The 22557-nt window shown below is 41.5% G+C and overlaps 2 protein-coding genes across 2 annotated transcripts; both read left to right on the forward strand.

The window, feature by feature from the left end:
- Nucleotides 2412–2798, forward strand: LOC109230331. Its single transcript, XM_019395841.1, has one exon. It carries the CDS (start codon nt 2412–2414, stop codon nt 2796–2798), a length of 387 nt encoding a protein of 128 aa, XP_019251386.1.
- Nucleotides 19201–19593, forward strand: LOC109230332. Its single transcript, XM_019395842.1, has one exon. The coding sequence runs from the start codon at nt 19201–19203 to the stop codon at nt 19591–19593; it is 393 nt and encodes a 130-aa protein (XP_019251387.1).

Consider the following 22557-nt stretch of genomic DNA (forward strand, 5'->3'; position numbering starts at 1 on the left):
TAGGTAGAGCAACTCTTACAGGTGTTACAGGAATGTAAGACTGCTATTGGTTAGACCATGGCAGACATAAAGGGTATCAGCCCAGCTTTTTGTATGCACAAGATTCTCTTGGAAGAAAGGCACAAACCTTCCTGAGAACATCAACGAAGGCTTAACCCGAATATGAAAGAGGTGGTGAAGAAGGAAGTGATCAAGTTGTTAGATGCGGGTATCATCTTCACATCTCTGACAGTAATTGGGTCAGCCTTGTTCAGTGTGTGCTGAAGAAGGGAGGAATGACGGTCGTACAAAATGAGAATAACGAGCTGATCTACTCGTACAGTCACAGAGTGGCAGATTTTCATGGATTATCGGAAATTGAAAACAGCCACCCGGAAGGACCATTTCCCCTTGCCATTTATTGACCAAATGTTGGACAGGTTGGTTGGGCGATCTCACCTCTGTTTCTTGGATGGATATTCGGGGTATAATCAGATCTGAATAGCCCCTGAAGACAGAGAGAAAACATCCTTCACCTGTCCGTATGGCAACTTTGCCTTTCGAAGAATGCATTTTGGACTTTGCAATGCACCGGCTACATTCCAGCGGTGTATGTTAGCCATTTTCACGGATATGGTTGAAAGCATTATGGAGGTATTTATGGATGATTTCTCCGTGGTGGGGGATTCATTTGAAGACTGTCTTCATAATTTAAGAAGAGTGCTCAGAAGATGTGTAGAGACAAATTTAGTGCTGAATTGGGAAAAATGCCATTTTATGGTACAAGAAGGGATAGTCTTGGGGCATCGAGTGTCCAGTAAAGGAATTGAGGTCGACCATGCTAAGGTTGACGTGATTGAGAAGTTTCCACCGCGCACTTCGGTCAAGGTGGTGAGAAGTTTCCTTGGGCACGTCGGGTTATACATGCGATTCATAAAAGATTTCTCTAAGATTGCCAACCCTTTATGTAAACTCCTTGAAATGGATCAGCCCTTTGTGTTTTCTAATGATTGCACGTTGGCATTTGAGGAGCTGAAGAAGAAATTGGTGAATACACTCATCATTGTTGCACCCAACTGGGAGCAACCGTTCAAGCTCATGTGCGATGTAAGTGATTATGCTATAGGAGCAGTCTTGGGGCAGCGAAAGGACAAGCTGATGCACCCAATTTACAATGCAAACAGAACGCTAAACGGTGCATAGCTCAATTACACCGTGATGGAAAATGAGATGTTGGCTGTAGTTTTTGCATTCGACAAATTCAGGTCGTACTTGATTGGTTCAAAAGTTATTGTTTATGCTGACCATGCAGCAATTAGGTACTTGATAGCAAAGAAGGAGTCAAAGCCACGCTTGATCCGCTGGGTTCTTTTGCTACAAGGATTCGATCTGGAGACCCGTGACCGAAAAGGGACAGAGAACCAAGTAGCAGACCACCTCTCAAGGTTGGAAGGAGCTGAAAAAAAGGTAGAGGTTGAAGATATAATAGAGAAATTCTTGGATGAACAGTTACTAGCAGTGACGATGGAGGAGACGCCATGGTATGCTAATATTGCAAATTATTTAGCAAGCGGTATTGTACCTTATGAACTCTCTTCAATTCAAAAGAATAAGTTCTTTCGCGGGATGAACCTCTACTTTTTAAAATATGTGTAGATAACATGATCCGGAGGTGTATCCCCAAGAAAGATCAACATTCTGTTTTGCAGGCTTACCATGCTTCACCATATGGTCGACACCTTGGAGGAATTCGGACAACGGCTAAGGTCTTGGAATCGGGTTTGTATTGACCAACTCTGTTCGAGGATGCCCATGCTTGGGTGAAAAGTTGCGATGAGTGCCAAAGGACAGGAAACATATCTCGACGTCACGAGATGTCGATGACTACTATTCAGGAGGTGGAGGTATTTGACATGTGGAGGATTGACTTTATGGGGCCGTTCGTCAGCTCGTATGGTAACAAATACATACTGGTGGCAGTTGACTATGTCTCCAGATGGGTTGAAGCTGTGGCTCTCCCAACCAATGATGCAAAAGGGGTTATAGGCTTTCTAAAGAAAAACATCTTCACACATTTTGGCAACTCGAGAGCTATAATCAGTGATGGTGGAACCCATTTTTGCAATAGAGCGTTCGCACGGCTGTTGGAAAAATATGAAGTTCGCTAGAAGGTGACCACACCTTATCACCCACAATCGAGTGGGCAAGTTGAAGTGTCAAACCGGGAAATCAAAAGTGTCCTAACCAAGACGGTGAATGCGCCAAGGACTGATTGGGCAAAGAAGCCGGATGATGCATTATGGGCGTACCGCACAACATTTAAAACTCCAATTGGTATGTCACCATACAAGTTGGTGTTTGGAAAAGCATGCCACCTTCCGGTGGAGCTTTAGCATAAAGCCCTTTGGGCGCTACGGTAGTTGAATTTTGATATGGAGACTGCAGGCACCAGTAGAGTCACTGAGTTACATGAACTCGAGGAATTCAGGTTCCATGCATTTGAGAATGCAAGATTGTACAAAGAAAGGATGAAACTGATGCATGATAAGCATATTCTAGATCGAAACTTCAAACCTGGAGATCTAGTGTCATTATACAACTCGAGATTAAGATTGTTTCCGGGTAAATTGAAGTCCCGATGGTCAGGACCCTTCAAAGTCGTCCAAGTGTTCTCAAGTGGAGCTGTAGAAATTGAATCTGAAGATGGAACAAATAAGTTCACGGTGAATGGGCAAAGGTTGAAACATTACCTTGGAATGGTCGAAGAAGAGGGGGATGGAGTGGTGATATCTTTGGAAGAGCCCCAATACACGAGCTAAGAGTAATAACGAAAGCTTGCGTCATGCTGCAACGTTTAATTAGGCGCTTCGTGGGAGGCAACCCATTGTTTGTTGTATATCATCGTGCCGCGACGTTAAATTAGGCGCGCAACCCATTATTTTTCTTTGTTCTTATTTTTGTAATTGATTGTGAACGGTGACAATATTGATCGATCTACCAATGTGCAGGGACGAAAGTATGCGCAGCGGAAGGACTCGGGGTGATGAAATATCCCAGAGATAGGCAAAAGTGCGAAAAAGCAAAAAAATCTGGAAGCCAAAATCCGCGGCCGCGGATTCGACTGCGGATGTGGCGCCGTTCAGGTTTAGTTAAAAAAATTCTTTTCTTTTCTTTTCTCTTTTCCCCTTTTAATTAGTTTTTTCACTTAACCCCCCCCCCTCCCCATTAACCGCCCACTCCCGACTCCCCCCCCCCCCCAAAAAAAATTAAAAAAAAAACTTCCCCCCTCCCCTTCCCCAAAATAAAAATAACGCACACCCATTCCCCTTCTGCTCCCCCAATCTCTTCACCCAACAACATCTTTTCTCCTTCTTCCTCTTCTCTACTCAACCACTACCCAAGCTCCATTCCTCACAAGATCTTCAAGTAAGTAACATGGTTCTACTTTCTTTTTTAGTTTTTGTTTTTCAATTTTTTCCATTCTTTTCCTCTTCTATTATAAGTGTAGGATAGTAGAAGTTATGGGACCTCTTGTCTTTGTTTTTGATTGTTAGTATATATGTTGGCATGTGAGGATAATAGATTTGGTTGGGTTGGGGAAAACATTGTTGAGTTTGTGAAGAATGGAAGTTTAGTTGGGGCTTTGGGTACATTGGGGGGCATATGCACTTAAGTGTTTGTTGAATTGTCACAATGAGTTTTTATTATCAATTATGACCAATTGTGCGAGTGAAGTCTTAGTAACCACCCTTGGTTCACATATTCCACTGATTATTTATAGTGGTGATTGTTGTGTAGGTACCATGAGATCTTCAAAGAAGAGACGCACTACCGGTGCCTCATCAAGTGGTCATGGAGGCTTGTCCCGGGCACGGGCACTGGCCAGTTCAGCTCAGTTTAATCATACCAGGTTTGTCTCTAGAGCTGCCCAAGACCGTTCAGTTCAAAGGCTATTATAAAGCCTATACCGGAAAGGGGAGTTGACAGGGGATCCCTCTAGGCTGAGTGCCCTAATATGTATAGGGAGTTGATCAGGTGCAGGCTAGGCATCTTCTTCGGAGAGCCGGAGGCGGGTAACTTGATGCTTGTCAAGAATTCTACGCAAACTGCTCTGAACATGAGGAGCACATCTGCACTGTGCGACAAAAGAGGGTGAATGCCTCGATAGAAGCCATCAGGAGAGTGTATCGATTGCCTGTATTCAATGGGGAGGTAGAGTACTATCTGTGTACCAGACAAAGAGGTAGTGTAGATTGTGCCGTGACCGAAGTTGCACTCAGCCTCACTCACCTTTGAAGGAAAGTGTTTGTTGTACATCATCAATAGTCCACTGCTGCCGTCCCACAACCCTGCTGAGGTAAATGGTCCGAGAGCTGCCTTGATCTGGTGCTTCGTGAATGGCCACGATTTTGATGTGGCCAAGGTTATTCAATCCGAGATATTCATCCATTCAACACTGAAGAGGTATGGGTTCTTCTTCCTCTCTCTGGTCACTAGATTGTGCCGGGCCGAATGGGTGCCAGAGAACCCCAATGTAGATGGCAAGGTGAAGAAAGAAGCAAAGTTCCGGGCAGACAAAGTGACCATTAGGAAGGATACGGTGGTACCCGGTACAGCTGATAGTGATGATTCTGAGTCGTCAGAGGAGAGGGATGAAGAGCAGGAGGAAGTTGGGCCATCATCACCCCCACAGGAACAAGTTGCCGCGGTTGAAGGACCATCTCCAGTCAGATAGAGTACGCGGATGACAGCCTTAGAACAGGAAATGGCAGGGTTGCGCACTTCCGTCACGGAATTGGGGACTAAAGTTGATGCCTTGGCCACGCAAAATGCGAAGTCGGAGAAGAAAATCATGAGCTGGCTGCGTGCGCTGGGGAGGGCGTGTCATCTCGACCCCGGCACTGTCTCCGATCAAGACTGATCTTCTAGGGAAGTTCCTTTACCTCGCATTACTTCATTTTGTATGCCATGGGAACATGCCATCATTTTAAGTGTGGGGTAGGGGATACTTTATTTGTATGTTGTATGTAGAATAGTTTTGTAGTTTATTTACATAAATCATTTTAGACTTATCCTGACGATGGATATCATTCGACGGGTTTCTTGAGGGACAAAAGTCGAAGAAATTTTTTTTAAAAAAAAAATAAAAAAAAACAAAAAGATTTTCTTTTGTAGTAGTGTATCAATTTCCCCTTGGTTTTTCTTTAAGCCGCGGTTCTTTTCCAAGGGTTTCATTTGAACCGGGTGTAGTTAGTTTTTTCTTGTTAGTTAGGAACTTGTGGGCTATGGGCGGAAATAGAAATAGGATCTCTTAACATCGTAATGCCTTGAATATAGGGGGTACTTTAGTGTGACGCTTAGGCTCAGTTGTCGACTCTTGTAAGAATGTATTAAACTGTATATTCTTAATTTGGCTTAAGTACCCTGATCAGAATGTTTGACCCAATCTGGAGTGATTCATGTGCCATGTGTGTGTGAGGCTTGTTGTATTCTGTGCATGACATTTGATGCCTAGAACTTGCCCCGTGTGTCTACAAAGCGAAATAGTAGTCTTGTTTAGTCTGGGAAGTGATATAGGCATTCCTTTGTTGAAACATATATATATTCCACCACCCATTTGTTATGTATCGTAGTTAACCCCGTTGAGCCTGTAATCATGTTTCCTTGGCAACCACATTACAAGCATTATCCTTTGTTTGAATTGACCATCTATTTGAAACATTTAACCTCTCTGAGGGGAGGGAATTCTGTTCATTTTGAAGTTCCTCAATGTGCGTGCACTTTATTGATTGTGGAATGAGTCTCTTTTATTGTGAACAGGCACTTGATTCATGAAGGAGAGGTAAGTCTGGACCTCTGAGTTAGAGTAAGTAAGCCGGTTAGGAATATTGCGTGGCTCGCAAGAGTCAACTCTTGAGGTCTAGATGTCACACTAATGCACTCGATCTATGGGGAATATTCTTGGTGTGACAAGTTAGGAAAGTCGCTGAGGGAAATTAGGCCTCTGTAGACTGTGGTTTGATGGCTAGAGGATGAGCAAAGGTTTAAGTGTGGGGGTGTTGATAGTAGGCTATAATTATGCAATTTAGATACTATTTACACTCTAATTTAGCCGCACTTTATCAATATTTGAATGTTAAATGATAAAAAAATGCTCTAGTTAACAGTTTTATGCTTTGCATGAGCCACTCCGAGCTAGGAGGAAGCTAAAGAATGTTTTGGAGTCAATATGGAGCGTGGAAGGCCAATTGGAGGTTAGCACAGTCAAAAAGGAGAAAGAAAAGCAAGTGCCGAAGTCCCCTCCAGGTGCGCGGCCGTGGATTGACCGCGCATTGGCCACGCACTGAGGCAGAGCACTAGGCGAAATCCGCGGTTGAATCCGTGGTCAGCTCCGCGGCCGCGGACGAGCTGACGGAAGCCAATAACCCAGGGGAAATTATATAATTTCCAAGGCGACTGACCTAAACCTATATGAAGCCTTATTCGCCCAGAAGAGAAATATAGCTGTTTTTAGAGAGATTTTGGAGGCAAGAATACGGGAGGAAGACAGAGAATTTCCTTAAGAGTTTTCATCTTCTTCTTCTTAATTCCATTGTTAATTATGACTTTCTATAGTGAATTTTTATCTATTAGTATGAGTAGCTAAATCCGTCATCTAGGGTTGATGGAACCAATTGTTAGATGAAGTCTTGACTCTATTTTGATATAATTGAGCCGTTTTTACTCTATGATTGTTCAACTATGTGTTGTCTTGTGATTAATTAAAAGGGCCCTTGATCAATCGTGTCTAGTTATCTTGTGTTGCTTGAGAAAGAATACTTGGTTAGATTGTTGTTGAACAACACCACTTTCGGGTAAATTAACAGATTAATTACTTGAATTTGAAAGCAGGGTTGGAGATAACGAAGCTTTGGTGGGATAATTCTGAGTTGCATTAATTGTTAACTAGAGTAGTTCGAGAGAATGCTTCTAGTAAATTATCGTAATTGATCGAGAGATAATTGCGGTAGCCCAGAACTCATACTTCTTGTAGAGTGTTACGGCGAGATTATAGCTAACATGTCAGGAATTAATCCGACAATTGGGGAAATCAATAACCCTAGACCATTTTACCATTGAATTCAACTCTATTCTTGATTATTGCTAGTTTTATTATCATTTTCCTTAGTAATTAAATTCTACTCATTTTAAAAATCTTGCTTTCGGGAATTGTCTGAGCTTATCATTAGCAGTGTTAACAGTTGTAGTAAATAGGTTAGTTCCCTGTGGGATTTAACTTCGGACTTGAACCAGATTATATTTGCAGCGACCGTAGAGTCATTTTACAAGGCACTGTTGGGCGTGATCAATGTCCCAAATATGAATGTTCTCAGCTTCCTCCAGGTAAAGTAAACGAGCAACTTCAAGAATCATCAGAATACGGCAGCCTATAGTGTCACGAGACCCGGATGAAGTGGTAGACCTCTGACGTTTAGTTTGTAAAGATGCAATTTCCTTCTGCTGTATTAAAGTTCTCATGTTCCTCGTTAATCTTTGCTCCACTACACGGTTGATGGCTTCTTCAAGATTTTGACACCACTTTATCGAAATTTTTTATTAAAATATATATATACACATGATAAGCAAAAAAGAAAATATGGGGTATAAACTCTTTATTATTGCTGGAATTATGGGATGCCGGGATCTGGGCCTAAGAGGAAGATTCATCATAATGGTAAAAATTGCATGGGGCTTCCTATTTGGTCGCCCCCCATTTAACCTATGCTCATATTTTTAAAATTATTTAACCTATACCTTAATTTTGACAACTTCAGATCCGTCGTTGCCTCCTCTTCTTCTCCTGCAAACTATGCGCTCCATACTTGGTCATTTTCATTTCTTGTCACAGGTTCAAGATAAAACTTGAAACATTCAATCGTGATTCGTGGGTGAACCTCATTACCTATTCCTTCAGATAAAGTGATGCTTGATGTTGTACCAAGAGGGTTTCTGTCTCTTGCAAATAGTTATAGACGTAGTCATAGCACTAGCCTTGAAGTTTTCATGTTTGCATCGGTAGATTCTCTTTCTCTTTCTCTTTTTCAGCAATGTTATTCTATTGCAAACAATTAAAAAGAGAGATATGAGACATCTCCAATTAAATTCTTTTACCATTCGTTTGTCTCATCAATTGTACAAATTTCCTTTGTCCCTGCTCTTGAAACTCTTGAAGGGTCGTTTGTTTGCAAATGGTAAAGAGAGATAATAATAAAGAAAATGAAGAACTTCATACAAACTTTTGATTTTGTCTAAAGTTTGCACTATAAACTAAAGAACTTCAGACTAATTTGTCTGAAATTTGCACTATAAACTAAAGAAATTCAGACTAATTTGTCTGAAGTTTGCACTACGAACTGATTTTTTTTTATTACTTTTGCAAGTCAGGCCATACTTCAGACGAAAATATCCGAAGCTTTACTTTGATAAGGTCACATTTCAGGCAAAAAATTCTGAAGTTCAAACTTCAGACATAAATTCTTGCTACTTCGGGCCCCGTATGTCTGAAGTTACCCGGAAAGTGGGTACGCTTACAATTTTTTTTTGCAAAGCGGGTATAAGTTAAATGGTGACCCAAAAACTGGGTATATATGTAAATGCCCCATCATAATGTTGCATTGATTTATTTTATTTGTAGTTGGGCCTATTGTAATTACGGAAGTGGCCCATTATCTTTAGTAGTTACGTTAGTTAGCTTTGTGTTGGATACTTTGTAATTGGGCCGTATATAATAAAAGGGGTGAAATTCAAAAATAGCCAGATTTACAATTGGTCGTTCAAAAATAGCCCAATTTCAAAAGTAATCGAAATTTAGCCACTTTTCATGTAAAGAAATATCTGAGCGAAAACACTGTTCAAAACCCGGAAAATACACCGGTATATTATGTTGGAGTTTCCAGCATAAGTATACTTGAACTCCAGCATATTATACTGGAGTTCCAAGATAAGTATGCTGGAACTCCAGCATAATATGATGGAGTTCCAGCATAAATACACTAGAATTCCAGCATAATATACTGGAGTTCCAGCAAGTATATCGGTCCAGCATAATATACTGGAGTTTGGAGCACCGGTGCTCCAGTCTCCAGTATATTATACTGGAGCCAGCAAAGTACACCGGTCCAGCATAATATGCTGGAGTTCATACACAGGTCCACCGAACTCCAGTATATTATGCTGGACCAGTCTCAGCTGCAGCAAAATAGTGATTACTTTTTATTGACTTAGTAAACGCTGGCTATTTTTGAATGACCAGTCCGAAAACTGGCTATACTGCACTATTTTAACTAATAAGAGGGGTCAACCCGGATCAGACAATCGGGGTCATTTTTCTCTCATTCCAGTTCTAGAAAGATCTTTTACTCTCCATATCTCTCTCACACAAACCCTACCACTAATTCTCAAATCCCGATCAATCCTTGCTTGTTTTCATATTTTAGTAATTTATTTATGTTTATTTATTTAAATATTGATATGGATTACAAAAAATCTTGCATACGCTACTGCTTCAACTGTAAGTATACCACCAGGATTGAAAGAAGGGAATGGTCTACGAGTGTTAATGTTTAAACCTCAAACATTCTGTTATAAACATTTTAGACAGTAAACACGCATTCCGTATTGCCAACGTGAGTTTTATCTGAACAATTTTGTTACTAATAACATTGGTGGATCAATTGGCTTTTTGGCTCTTTACAAACTTATTTTTAGTTTATTGACCCTATCTTTTTTTTTTTTTACACATGGGAGATTTTATTTTACACTTAAGAGATCTCTCTTTTACACATAAAAGATCTAAAAAGGTTATTTTCTTAAATTCAAAATTGTAAAAGGGCATGATATACAAATAACATCGGTTTAAAAGGTAATCAAAAATCCACACAAATAAATTGAGCATATAGCTAATTAGTTTGAGTTAAGGTGGTTGTAGTACTGAGGCATGTAGTAAAAGAATGTGAGAAACATGTGGAAATGAAAAAATTAATAATAAGCGGTCAATACATATAGCTGACGCATAAACAGCAGAAACTTCTAAAATTTACCTATAAAATGACTAAAGTGTGAGAGTAAAACTGTATACATAGACATAGGCAGCATGTGCAAGCAAGTTATGTCTAACTTGTTTTGCTATATTAAGTGTATTGAGATAAGACTGGTGTTGTTTGAGACTAGACAATCACGGATTTGCATGACCATACTAAAAAAAAAATAGAAATTAGTGATAGACAAATTGTGCAGCTAAACAGAAAAAATTTATTGCTAATCCTTTTTAATGACGGATTAACAACAGAATATCAAAAAACCTGTTAGCTATAGGCGATTTAACGACATATTAGCAATAAAGTTAGCGGTTAATTTTGATTTTTTTTTTGTGATGGGAGTTAGCTCATCGGGTGCTAGTCACTGCCTTCAATTTGGGTCGTGACATATATAATATGCCTCTAGAAGTCATCTACTAAGCTTTTTTGGCTCCTCTTTGCCCGCCTAGCGTATCAGCTCGGCTTTCTAGAAGCTCTTTAGAAGAGAAGACAATTCATGCTTAATCACAAATATTGTTTCTATTGAAGTGTTAGGGAGTATGAGTCAATCGTTGAATTTAGTACGGTGACCTACAATGAACTGAGTTATCTCTATTAAAGAAATTTTGGGTCACAGCCCCAAGTCCCAGCACATAATCTTTGTACTTCTATGAGGATTGAAGTTCCTGAATTGCTGAGTTTTTAGCATGGGAGATGTTATACTCTGCTATGTGATGCATTGCTTTTCAATTTTTCCTCAATTAGCCAGTGAAAATTTAAGGAAATTTAACACATGGACAAGCAGTAAAATTAAGGAATGAACCTTTGATAGTAGACGGTATGCAATTTAGATACTATTTACATTCTAATTTGGCCGCACTTTATCGATGTTTGAATGTTAAAAGATAACAAAATGCTCTAATTAAGAATTTTACGTTTTGCAGGAGCCACTCCGAGCTAGGAGGAAGTTAAAGAGTGTTTTGGAGTCAATATAGAGCGTGGAAGGCCAATCGGAGGATAGCACGGTCGAAAGGAGAAAGAAAAGCAAGTGCCAGCTCCAAAGTTAGATCCGCGGCCGCGGACAGAACATGTGCCGAATCCGCGGTCAGATCCGCGGTCCAATCCGCGGCCGTGGACGGGCTGACGGAAGCCAAGAACCCAAGGTCAATTATGTAATTTCCAGGGCGACTAACCTAAACCTATATGAAGCCTAATTCGTCCAAAATAAAAGAAAAGGCTGTTTTAGAGATAATTTGAAGGCAAGAACACGGAAGAAAGATAAAGAATTTCCTTAGAGTTTTTATCTTCTTTTTAATTCCATTGTTGATTATGACTTTATATAGTGAATTTTTATCTATTAGCATGAGTATCTAAACCCGTCATCTAGGGTTGATGGAACCAATTGTCGGATGAAGTCTAGACTCTGTTTTGATATAATTGAGCCGTTTTTACTTTATGATTGTTCAACTGCGTGTTGTCTTGTGATTAATTGAAAGGGCCCTTGACTAATCGTGTCTAGTTATCATGTGTTGCTTGAGAAAGAACACTTGGTTAGATTGTTGTTGAACAACACCACTGTCGGGTAAGTTAAGAGATTAATTACTTGAATTTATAAGCAGGGTTAGAGATAACGAAGCTTTGGTGTATTCTGAGTTGCATAAATTGTTAACTAGAGTAGTTCGAGAGAATGCTTCTAGTAAATTATCGTAATTGATCGAGAGATAATTGCGGTAACCCAGAACTCACATTTCTTATAGAGTGTTACGGTGAGATTATAGCTAACGTGTCAGGAATTAATCCGACAATTGGGAATCAATAACCCTAGACCATTTTACCATTGAATCAACTCCATTCTTGATTATTGCTAGTTTTGTTGTCATTTTTCCTTAGTTAACTAAATTCTACTCAGTATCCATTAAAAATCTTGCATCCGGAAATTGTTTGAGCTATCCATTAGTAGTGCTAACAGTTGTAGTAAATAGCTTAATTACATGTGGGATTCGAATACGGACTTGAACCGGATTATATTTGCAGCGACCGCTTAGTCCTTTTTATAAGGCATAGTTGGGCGTGATCAAATTTTGGTGCCGTTGTCGGGGAACTAACGGTGTTATTTATTGCAACTTGGAAGAATTGCTAGGATTATTATTTTAGATCAATTTTCTGTGGTGTTAAAAATATTTCCATTTGAATTCTCACGTTTGAACTCTTCTGTGACTCAGGTGCATACCTAGAAGCTCTTTGAGAACTGGTGAACTCTTTGAAGGACACTCAGATCCCGAGAAAGCATTCCGGACATTGAACCGGGCTAACAAGAAGAGCAAACAGCTAAAGCAAAACGAACAAATTCAAATTAAAATGGGTGATGTAGATAACGTCAACGGGAATAACAGGAATGATCGAGATGACCCAAACGTAGAGTGGTAGCACCTCTTGTGCCGGAAGCTGCTCATTATGATTGGGCACAACCAACTGCTGATAACCTGGCCACAGCAATTGCGGTTCCTCAGATACAAGCAGAGACATTCCAGATTACCAACAACATCCTACACCTATTGCAGAATAAATGGCTTTTCTTCGGGTCATACATCAAAGACCCACAACAACATCTGAAGAACTTTCTATCAATATGCGTCACTCAAAGACAGCCGAATGTGACTCCTAAGGCAATCAAATTATTACTGTTCCTATTCTCAGTGACCGGGAGGCTCAAACTTGGCTGAATTCGCCCCCTATAAACTCCATTGCTACTTGGGAGTAACTAGTCTAGCAGTTATTAAACAAGTTTTATCCACCCAACAAAACTGCGAGGCAGATTGATGAGATATTGCAATTCAGGCAGAAACCGACTGAGACTTTGCAAGAAACTTGGGAGAGGTTTAAGGGTGTGGCGACCCGACCCGTCATCTCAGGAGTTTCCGCTCCGTTTCCCCATTTTGTGCTTCCTCATGTTTCATTATCAGTATTTGGTGTGTTAGAGTTGATTTGGATTGGTTTTGGTAGAAGATGAGACACTTAGTCTCTTTAAGGAAGGCTTGTTTTGGAAAAGTCAACCGAAAGTTGACTTGTGTGTTAGAGGGCTCGGACATGAATTCCGATGGTTCGGTTAGCTCCGGGAGATGATTTGTGACTTAGGAGCGGGATTGGAAGTGGTTTTGGAGGTCCGGCGTGGAATTAGGCTTGAATTGGCGAAGTTAGTATTTTGGCGATTTCCGGTTGATACGTGAGATTTTGATCTGAGGGTCGGAATGGAATCCCGAGAGTTGCTGTAGTTTCGTTAGGTGATTTGGGATGTGTGTGCAAAATTTCAGGTGATTCGGAGGTGTTTTGGATGGGTTTTTGATCAAATGCGTGTTTCGGAAGTCTTAGAAGAACTTAGGCTTGAATCCGATGTAATTTGATGGTTTTGGTGTTGTTTGTGGTGTTTTGATGATTGGAGCAAGTTTGAGTGATGTTTTAGGATGGGTTGGCACTTTTGGTTGAGGTCCCGGGGGCCTCGGGTGTGTTTCGGATGCCCAACGGGTCATTTTTGGAAATTGTTGAACTGCTGGTTGCTGGTATCTGGTTTCCTTCTTCACGAACGCGAGGGGAGTCTCGCGAACACGAAGAGGAAAAATGGGAGGCTGTGATTTTGGCCTTCGCAAACGCGAAGGGGGAGTCGCGAACACGAAGGAGTGGGTCAAGCTGCTACGCGAACGCGAGAGAGTAATCGCGAACGCGTAGAAGGAAAGTTGGGCCTGGGGGCATTTGGCCTACGCGAACGCGAGGCAAGCTACGCGAACGCGAAGGGGCCTGGAAATTGGCCTTCGCGAACGCGAGGTACTGTACGCGAACGCGAAGAAGAAATTACAGTGACCTGGGCAGAATGTTTTAAAACATTTCATCCGCGATTTTGGGGCTCATTTACTCCATTGTTGATCTTTTTGAGAGCTTTTTGAAGGAAATTGAAGAGGGATTCAAGGAGAATCGATTGGAGGTAAGATTTTTGAACTTAAAACACGATTATATTGTGAAATTGGTCTAGAAATTCATGGAAATTAAGCCTAAAATTGATGTACTAGGGCTTGAGTTTTTGATATTTCAAATTGGGATTTGATGGATCATTTGAGCTCGGATTTGAGAGTTCTTAGTATGTATGAACTCGTGAGAAGATGAGGAATCCATTAATGTTAAATTTTCTGATTTCCGAGAAGTGGGCCCGGGGCTCGGATTTTGCTAATTTCGAGATTTTTGCTATTTTTCGATTGTTTTCGATTGGGTATTGTCCCATTGGCATATTGCGATGTATTCGCTCTGATGTTGGATAGATTCGACGCGTGTGGAGGCCGGTTTGAGGGGCAAAGGCGTCGCGAGCTAGAGATTTCACCGGTTCGAGGTGACTAATAGTTGTAAATGATATCCTAAGGGTTTGAAACCCCGGATTGCACATCGTAGTGCTATATTGAGGTGACTTGCACGCCGGATAGTGGGCGTGGGGTAGAGCACCGCTGGGGATTGTGACTTGCTCCGTCCCAATTGATGAATTTATCGCGTATTTGACTAGAATTTTATTTGTTATCACTGTTGTTTGGGCTTCGTGCCAATTATTTGAATCCTTCGGGGAATATTTTCACTGTTTCCTCACTGTTTCGACTCATTACTTGAACTCAGTCATATTGTTTTCTCCACTATTTTTCAACTCAGCCACTTTTACTCAAATTTGAGTCTTAAATGATATTTTAAATGATAATTTGGGCTGAGGACTACTGTTTTACTAATACCCGAGGGGCTTATGATGATATTCTGACTGAGTGTGGCCGAGGGCCTGATGTGAGGATACACTGAGGGATGTGAGGCCGAGGGCCTGGATGTGAGGATTATTATATGGGTCGGACTGCACACCGCAGTAGTATAATACATGGATCGGACTGCACGCCGCAGTATGTATATATTGGATCGGACTGCACGCCGTAGTGATATAGCGCTTGGGCTGTAGGAGCCCCTCCGGAGTCTGCACCCCCACAGTGAGCGCGGGTACCCATATGGATCGGGCTGCACGCCGCAGCGAGCTATGGATCGGGCTGCACGCCTCAGCGATATGTGGATCGGGCTGCACGCCGCAACGGTTACTATGTGATACTAGTTCTGAGAGTGATCTGTGAGAGAGAGCCCGAGGGGCCGAGAGTGTTGTTGAGAATGAGCCCGAGGGGCTGGTTCAGTTTGAGATATTGCCCGAGGGGCGAGCTTTTATATGCTCATCTTGCATGCTTATTTGCCTCTATACCTGTTATACCGTGGTATTTGTGGCCGAGGGGCGGATTTTCTGTGCGTATCAGCACTAACTGTTTTGAAATCGTTTTCGTAATCACTGAAAAGATCATTTTCAAAAGAGATTTGAACTGAGCCAAGGTATTGCTAAAGATTTCACAGATTTCACTGTTTTTCTCAGAAAATTGTACCCGGCTTCTGTATAGCATGTTGGTTGCTTTACGTGATTTCTTGCTGCTCAGTTATTATTTACTTTTATTACTCACTGAGTTGGAGTACTCACTTTACTCCCTGCACCTCGCGTGCAGATGCAAGTATTGTTCACCCGGTAGCGGGTTTTGAGCTGGTTGAAGGTATTGCTATCGTAGTTGAGCAGGGTGACCGCCAGCGTTCGCGGCACCGGATTACTTCCTTTGGTTCTAAATTTTATTCTGTATATTGTTGGCCCTGTAGTTGTATTTAGACTTCTCTAGATGCTCGTGACTTGTGACACCCCGGTCGGGCTGTGTTGGGTTGTAAACTTCGTTAATTAATGTCCTTACGTTGTATTTTTCTATTCATTTATGTTTAACTACTTTGAAAGGGACTAATTGGGTTAGTTAGATGGCCTTGTCTTCATGAGAGGCGCCATCACGACTAGTGCGGGGTTTTGGGTCGTGACAAAGGGTATGTTGGTGAAGTGTCCTCACCATGGCATTCCGGATCAGATGCTGGGACAGAGATTCTATATGGGTTTGGCTGACAGTCTGAAAGCCAATGTAGATGCTTCTGCCGCGGGTGCATTCTTGAGCAAAATCTTCACAGAGTGTAAGATTCTTCTTAACAAGATGTCTCAAAATTCAGGCTGGATGACGAGAGACACAACACTCACCCCAATAGTGCATTCTGTCGCTCTTGACCCAAACAACACAAATGCGGAAACCATTGCCACTCTTATGATCCAGATGAGCTTGCTGACAAAGAAAATCGATGAGATTGGTACAAAACAGCTGCACATTGTTGATACCACAAACGGAGGCTTATGTACTCCTTGCATAAACCAGTCATATGCATGCTCGTGGAGTGGAGAGAATGACAACCAGGGTTTCAGAGAAGACACGAATTATGTCAATAATTTTGGAGGTCAGAGGCAAGCTGTGAAGCAATGGGGACCAACATCAAACCAGCAGTATAGACCAAACCAGCCACAGCACATCCCCAATCCAGGAGGATCACGACTACAAGGCCAAGTCGTACCTTATCAAAGGCAGCAGGACTATAATTAGCAGCACCAGCAACAGTTGGCCTACCAACCACCTCATCAACAGCAGGACAATAACATGATCGAAATCAGGGGTATGCTGCAACAACTCATTGGGACAAATGGAAAGATGCAAGAGAAGTTAGCTGCACATGATTCAGCAATCAAAGGCATTGAAACTCAATTGGGACAGCTATCTATGGCCTCGAACAATCGCCAACAAGGAACATTGCCTGCAGATACAAACATTAATCCAAAGGAGCAGAACCCAAATCAGCTCATGGCAGTGAGTCTCAGGAATGGAAGAGATTTAGACAGGGAGTAAGAAGTTGCTCAATCTAGGAGACAGACAACGCCAACTACTCTAGTTACATTAGAGACAGATGAGTCAGCAGGGCTCACCGAGGTTGTAATCGAGCGGGAACAGGTTGACAAGTGTAAGGACAAGGAAGGTGAACAACTCCCATAACAGGTGGTAGAAAAAGCTCCCAGCACAGAAAAGACACAAAGCAGTGGGCAGAGGTTGACTCTTGCACCATTCCCTCAGAGGTTGGCAAAGCAAAAGAAAGATGATCAATACAGGAAATTCATGGAAATGCTCAGACAAATTCAATTGAATATTCCACTGATGGATGTTTTGAGGGAAATGCCAAGGTATGCAAAAATGATGAAGGACTGATGTCGTGAAAATTTGACTTCCAGGACCTGTCCACTGTAACTCCGACGCAGACCTGCAGCGCGGTAGTGACAAGGCCTATGGCTCAAAAGGTGTCTGATCCAGGTAGTTTCACTATCCCATGCACCATTGGGAGTTATGCTTTTGCTAAAGCATTGTATGACTTGGGCGCCAGTATAAACTTGATGCCCTGGGCAATCTATACAAAACTAGGCATTGGCAGAGCTAGACCGACCTCAATGTTGCTGCAACTGGATGATCGCACAGTCAACAGACCGACAAGAATTCTTGATGATGTGCTTGTTCAAGTGGGGAAATTTGTATTCCCTGCAGACTTCGTCATTCTTGATTGTCAAGTGGATGAAGAGATACTAATCATTCTGGGAAGACCGTATTTAGCCACTAGGAGAGCATTAATTGATTGTGAGACTGGAGAATTGAAAATGAGGTTGAACAATGAAGAGATAATATTCAATGTTTAACAATCTATGAGGAGACCCAGCGAATTTGCAAATTGCTCACTAGTGGAAGTTGTAGATGTAATACTACAAGAGGAGGATGAGACTATTAAAGTCAGGGATCCGTTAGAAGCCTGCTTGATGAATCTAGAAAATATGGATGGTAAGGAATTGGCAGAGTGGGTCATGGCTCTCGAAGGTCAAGGGTTCTGGAAAAGGCAACCCTAGTTCGAGCCCCTACACTTAGAAGAAAGAACAAGACCACCTGCGAAACCATCGATAGAGGAGCCACCACAGTTGGACCTGAAACCGCTTCCAGCTCACCTCGGGTACGCTTTCTTAGGGCCTAATTATACTTTACCTGTTATCATATCATCCGGTTTGCTAGCTGTGCAGGTAGAGCAACTCCTACAGGTGTTACAGGAATGTAAGACTGCTATTGGTTGGACCATGGAAGACATAAAGAGTACCAGCGCAGCTTTTTATATGCACAAGATTCTCTTGGAAGAAGGGCACAAACCTTCCAGAGAACATCAACGAAGTCTGAACCCGAATATGAAAGATACGGGTATCATCTTCCCCATCTCTGACAGCAATTGGGTCAGCCCTGTTCAGTGTGCGTCGACGGTCATAAAAAATGAGAATAACGAGTTGATCTCGACTCGTACAGTCACGTGGTGGCGGATTTGCATGGATTATCGGAAGTTGAACACAGCCACTAGGAAGAACCATTTCCCCTTGCCATTCATTGACCAAATTTTGGATAGGTTGGCTGGGCGATCTCATTTCTATTTCTTGGATGGATATTCGGGGTACAATCAGATCTCAATAGCCCCCGAAGACAGAGAGAAAACATCATTCACCTGTCCGTATGGCATCTTTGCTTTTCGGAGAATGCCTTTTGGACTTTGCAATGCACCGGCTACATTCCAGCGGTGTATGTTAGCCATTTTAACGGACATGGTTGAAGACATTATAAAGGTATTTAGGATGATTTCTCCGTGGTGGGGGATTCATTCAAGGATTGTCTTCACAATTTAAGAAGAGTGCTCAGAAGATGTGTGAAGACAAATTTAGTACTAAATTGGGAAAAGTGCCATTTTATGGTACAAGAAGGGATAGTCTTAGGGCATCGAGTGCCCAGTAAAGAAATTGAGGTTGACCATGCTAAGGTTGACGTGATTGAGAAGTTGCCACCGCCCACTTCGGTCAAGGCAGTGAAAAGTTTACTTGGACACGCCGGGTTCTACAGGCAATTCATAAAAGATTTCTCTAAGATTGCTAACCCTTTATGTAAACTCCTTGAAAAGGATCACCCCTTTGTGTTTTCTAGTGATTGCACGTTTGCATTTGAGGAGCTGAAGAAGAGATTGGTGAATCCACCCAACAAGGACTGATTGGGCAAAGAAGCTGGATGATGCATTATGGGCGTACCGCATAGCATTTAAAACTCCAATTGCTTTGTCACCATACAAGTTGGTGTTTGGGAAAGCATGCCACCTTACGGTATAGCTCGAGCATAAAGCCCTTTAGGCACTGCGGCAGATGAATTTGGATATGGAGACCACAGGCACCAGTAGAGTCACGGGGTTACATGAACTCGAGGAATTTAGGTTCCATACATTTGAGAATGCAAGATTGTACAAAGAAAGGATGAAAATGATGCATGATAAGCATATTCTAGATCGGAACTTCAAACCCGGAGATCTAGTGTTGTTATACAACTCGAGACTAAGATTGTTTTCGGGTAAATTGAAGTCCCGATGGTCAGGACCCTTCAGAGTGGTGCAAGTATTCTCAAGTGGAGCTGTAGAAATTGAATCCGAAGATGGAACGAATAAGTTCACAGTGAATGGGCAAAGGTTGAAACATTACCTTGGAATGGTCGAAGAAAAGGGGGATAGAGTGGTGATATCTTTGAAGAGCCCCAATACATAAGCGAAGAGTAATAATGAATGCCTACATTGTGCCGCGACGTTAAATCAGACGCTTTCTGGGAGGCAACCCATGGTTTGTTGTAAATCGTCGTGCGCGACGTTACGTTAGGCATTTTTTGGGAGGAAACCCATTATTTTTCTTTGTTCTTATTTTTGTGATTGATTTTTTTGACCGGTGACAATATTGATCAACCTACTAAGGTGCACGAATGAAAGTATGTGCAGCGGAAGGACTCGGGGTGACAAAATTATCCCGAAGAGAGGCAAAAGTGCGAAAAAGAGCAAAAAAAATGTTGAGGCCTCAATCTGCGGCCGCGGATTGTGCAGGGTGTTCTGTCCGCGGCCGCGGATCTGACTGCGGATCTAGCGCCGTTTAGGTTTGATTAGAATAAATTCTTGTGGGCTATGGGCGGAAATAGAAATAGGATCTCTTGACTTCGTAATGCCTTGAATAGAGCGGGTACTCTAGTGTGACGCTTAGGCTCAATTGTCGACTCTTGTAAGAATGCCTTAAATTGTATGTTCTTAATTTGGCTTAAGTACCATGATCTGAGTGCTTGATGACCAAATCTGGAGTAAGTCATGTGCCATGTGTGTGTGAGGCTTGTTGTATTCTGTGCACGACATTTGATGCCTAGAACTTGCCCCGTGTGTCTGCAAAGCGAAATAGTAGTCTTGTTTGGTCTAGGAAGTGATATAGGCATTTCTTTGTTGAACCATATATTTACTTTATCCACCCATCTGTTATGTATCGTAGTTAACCCCGTTGAGCCTGTAATGCTATTTTTTTTGGCAACCACACTATAAGCCTTACCCATTTATTTGAATTAACTATCTATTTGAACCTTTTAACCTCTCATGAGCACTTGAATAGTTATGAACCTTGTAAAAGTTAAAGTGTGGGGTGGTGGGTTTGGCTTTTGAGTGGAACTAATGTAATAAGGAGGAAGGTGCATTGTTTTGTAAAGTAAGAGCCACTTGAATTGGAAATAAATAAATAAATAAATAGTTGGATTGTTGTAAAAAATATTCCTTGCTAAGTGGTGGCTCTTGATGTAATTGTGCTTAAAGAAGAAGGGGGCTAATATACAGTGATGTGAAGGTGGAGTCATGGTTTGACATAAGTGTGGGGTTTTGAATGTTTAAGTATATGTATTAAAGTGCTTAGGGAGATGTAACCACTCGTATATCTAAATGTATCATACCCGTCCCGCAGCCTACATTACTACCAAATAATGCCCTACTTGATCCTAGACTGAATGAGCTCGAGTAGTAGAGTAGTACACTACGGGCAAGCCTATGGTGCATCTTTTATGGCATATGAATGTCATTTCTAAGGGTGAGTGAATTATGTTCATTTTGAAGTTCCTCAATGTGCGTGCACTTTATTGATTGTGGAATGAGTCTCTTTTGTTGTGAGCAGGCACTTGATTCATGAAGGAGAGGTAAGTTTGGACATCTGAGTTAGAGTAAGTAAGCCGGTTAGGAATATTGGGTGGCTCGCGGGAGTCAACTTTTGAGGTGTGGATGTTACACTAATGTAGCCAATCTATGAGGGATATTCTTGGTGTGACGAGATAGGGAAGTCACTTGGGGAAGTTAGGCCTCTGTAGAGTGTGGTTTGATTGCTCGAGGACGAGTAAAGGTTTAAGTATGGGGTGTTGATAGTAGGCTATAATTATGCAATTTAGATACTATTAACACTCTAATTTAGCCGCACTTTATCAATGTTTGAATGTTAAAAGATAACAAAATTCTCTAATTAAGAGTTTTATGCTTTGCAGGAGACACTCCGAGCTAGGAGGAAGCTAAAGAATGTTTTGGAGTCAATATGGAGCGTGGAAAGCCAATCGGAGGTTAGCACGTCGAAAAGGAGAAAGAAAAGCAAGTGGCGAAGTCCCCTCTAGGTGCGCGGCCGCGGATTGACCGTGCATTGGCCACGCACTGAGGTAGAGCACTGGGCGAAATCCGCAGTCAGATCCGCGGTCGCGGACGAGCTGACGAAAGCCAATAACCCAGGGGCAATTATGTAATTTCTAAGGTGACTAACCTAAACCTATATGAATCCTAATTCGCCCAGAAGAGAAATATAGCTATTTTTAGAGAGATTTTGGAGGCAAGAACACGGGAGGAAGACAGAGAATTTCCTTAAAGTTTTCATCTTCTTCTTCTTAATTCCATTATTAATTATGACTTTCTATAGTGAATTTTTATCTATTAGTATGAGTAGCTAAACCTGTTATCTAGGGTTGATGGAACCAATTGTTGGATGAAGTCTTGAATCTATTTTGAAATAATTGAGCCGTTTTTACTCTATGATTGCTCAACTATGGTTGTCTTGTGATTAATTAAAAGGGCCCTTGATTAATCGTGTCTAGTTATCTTGTGTTGCTTGAGAAAGAACACTTGGTTAGATTGTTGTTGAACAACATCACTTTCGGGTAAGTTAAAAGATTAATTACTTGAATCTGAAAGCACGGTTGGAGATAACGAAGCTTTGGTGGGATAATTCTGAGTTGCATAAATTGTTAACTAGAGTAGTTCGAGAGAATGCTTCTAGTAAATTATCGTAATTGATCGAGAGATAATTGCGGTAACCCAGAACTCAAACTCCTTATAGAGTGTTACGGCAAGATTATAGCTAACATGTCAGGAATTAATTCGACAATTGGGGAAATCAAAAACCCTAGACCATTTTACCATTGAATTCAACTCTATTCTTGATTATTGCTAGTTTTATTGTCATTTTTTCTTAGTTAACTAAATTCTACTCATTATCCATTAAAAGTCTTGCTTCCGGGAATTTTCTGAGCTTTTAGCAGTGTTAAAAGTTTTAGTAAATAGGTTAGTTCTCTGTGGGATTCGACTCCGGACTTGAACCAGATTATATTTGCAGCGACCGCGTAGTCCTTTTTACAAGGCAAAGTTGGGCATGATCAATGTCCCAAATATGAATTTTCTTTGC

Source organism: Nicotiana attenuata, chromosome 7 (genome assembly GCF_001879085.1).
Source record: "Nicotiana attenuata strain UT chromosome 7, NIATTr2, whole genome shotgun sequence".
In the NCBI taxonomy this organism is placed as follows: Eukaryota; Viridiplantae; Streptophyta; class Magnoliopsida; order Solanales; family Solanaceae; genus Nicotiana; species Nicotiana attenuata.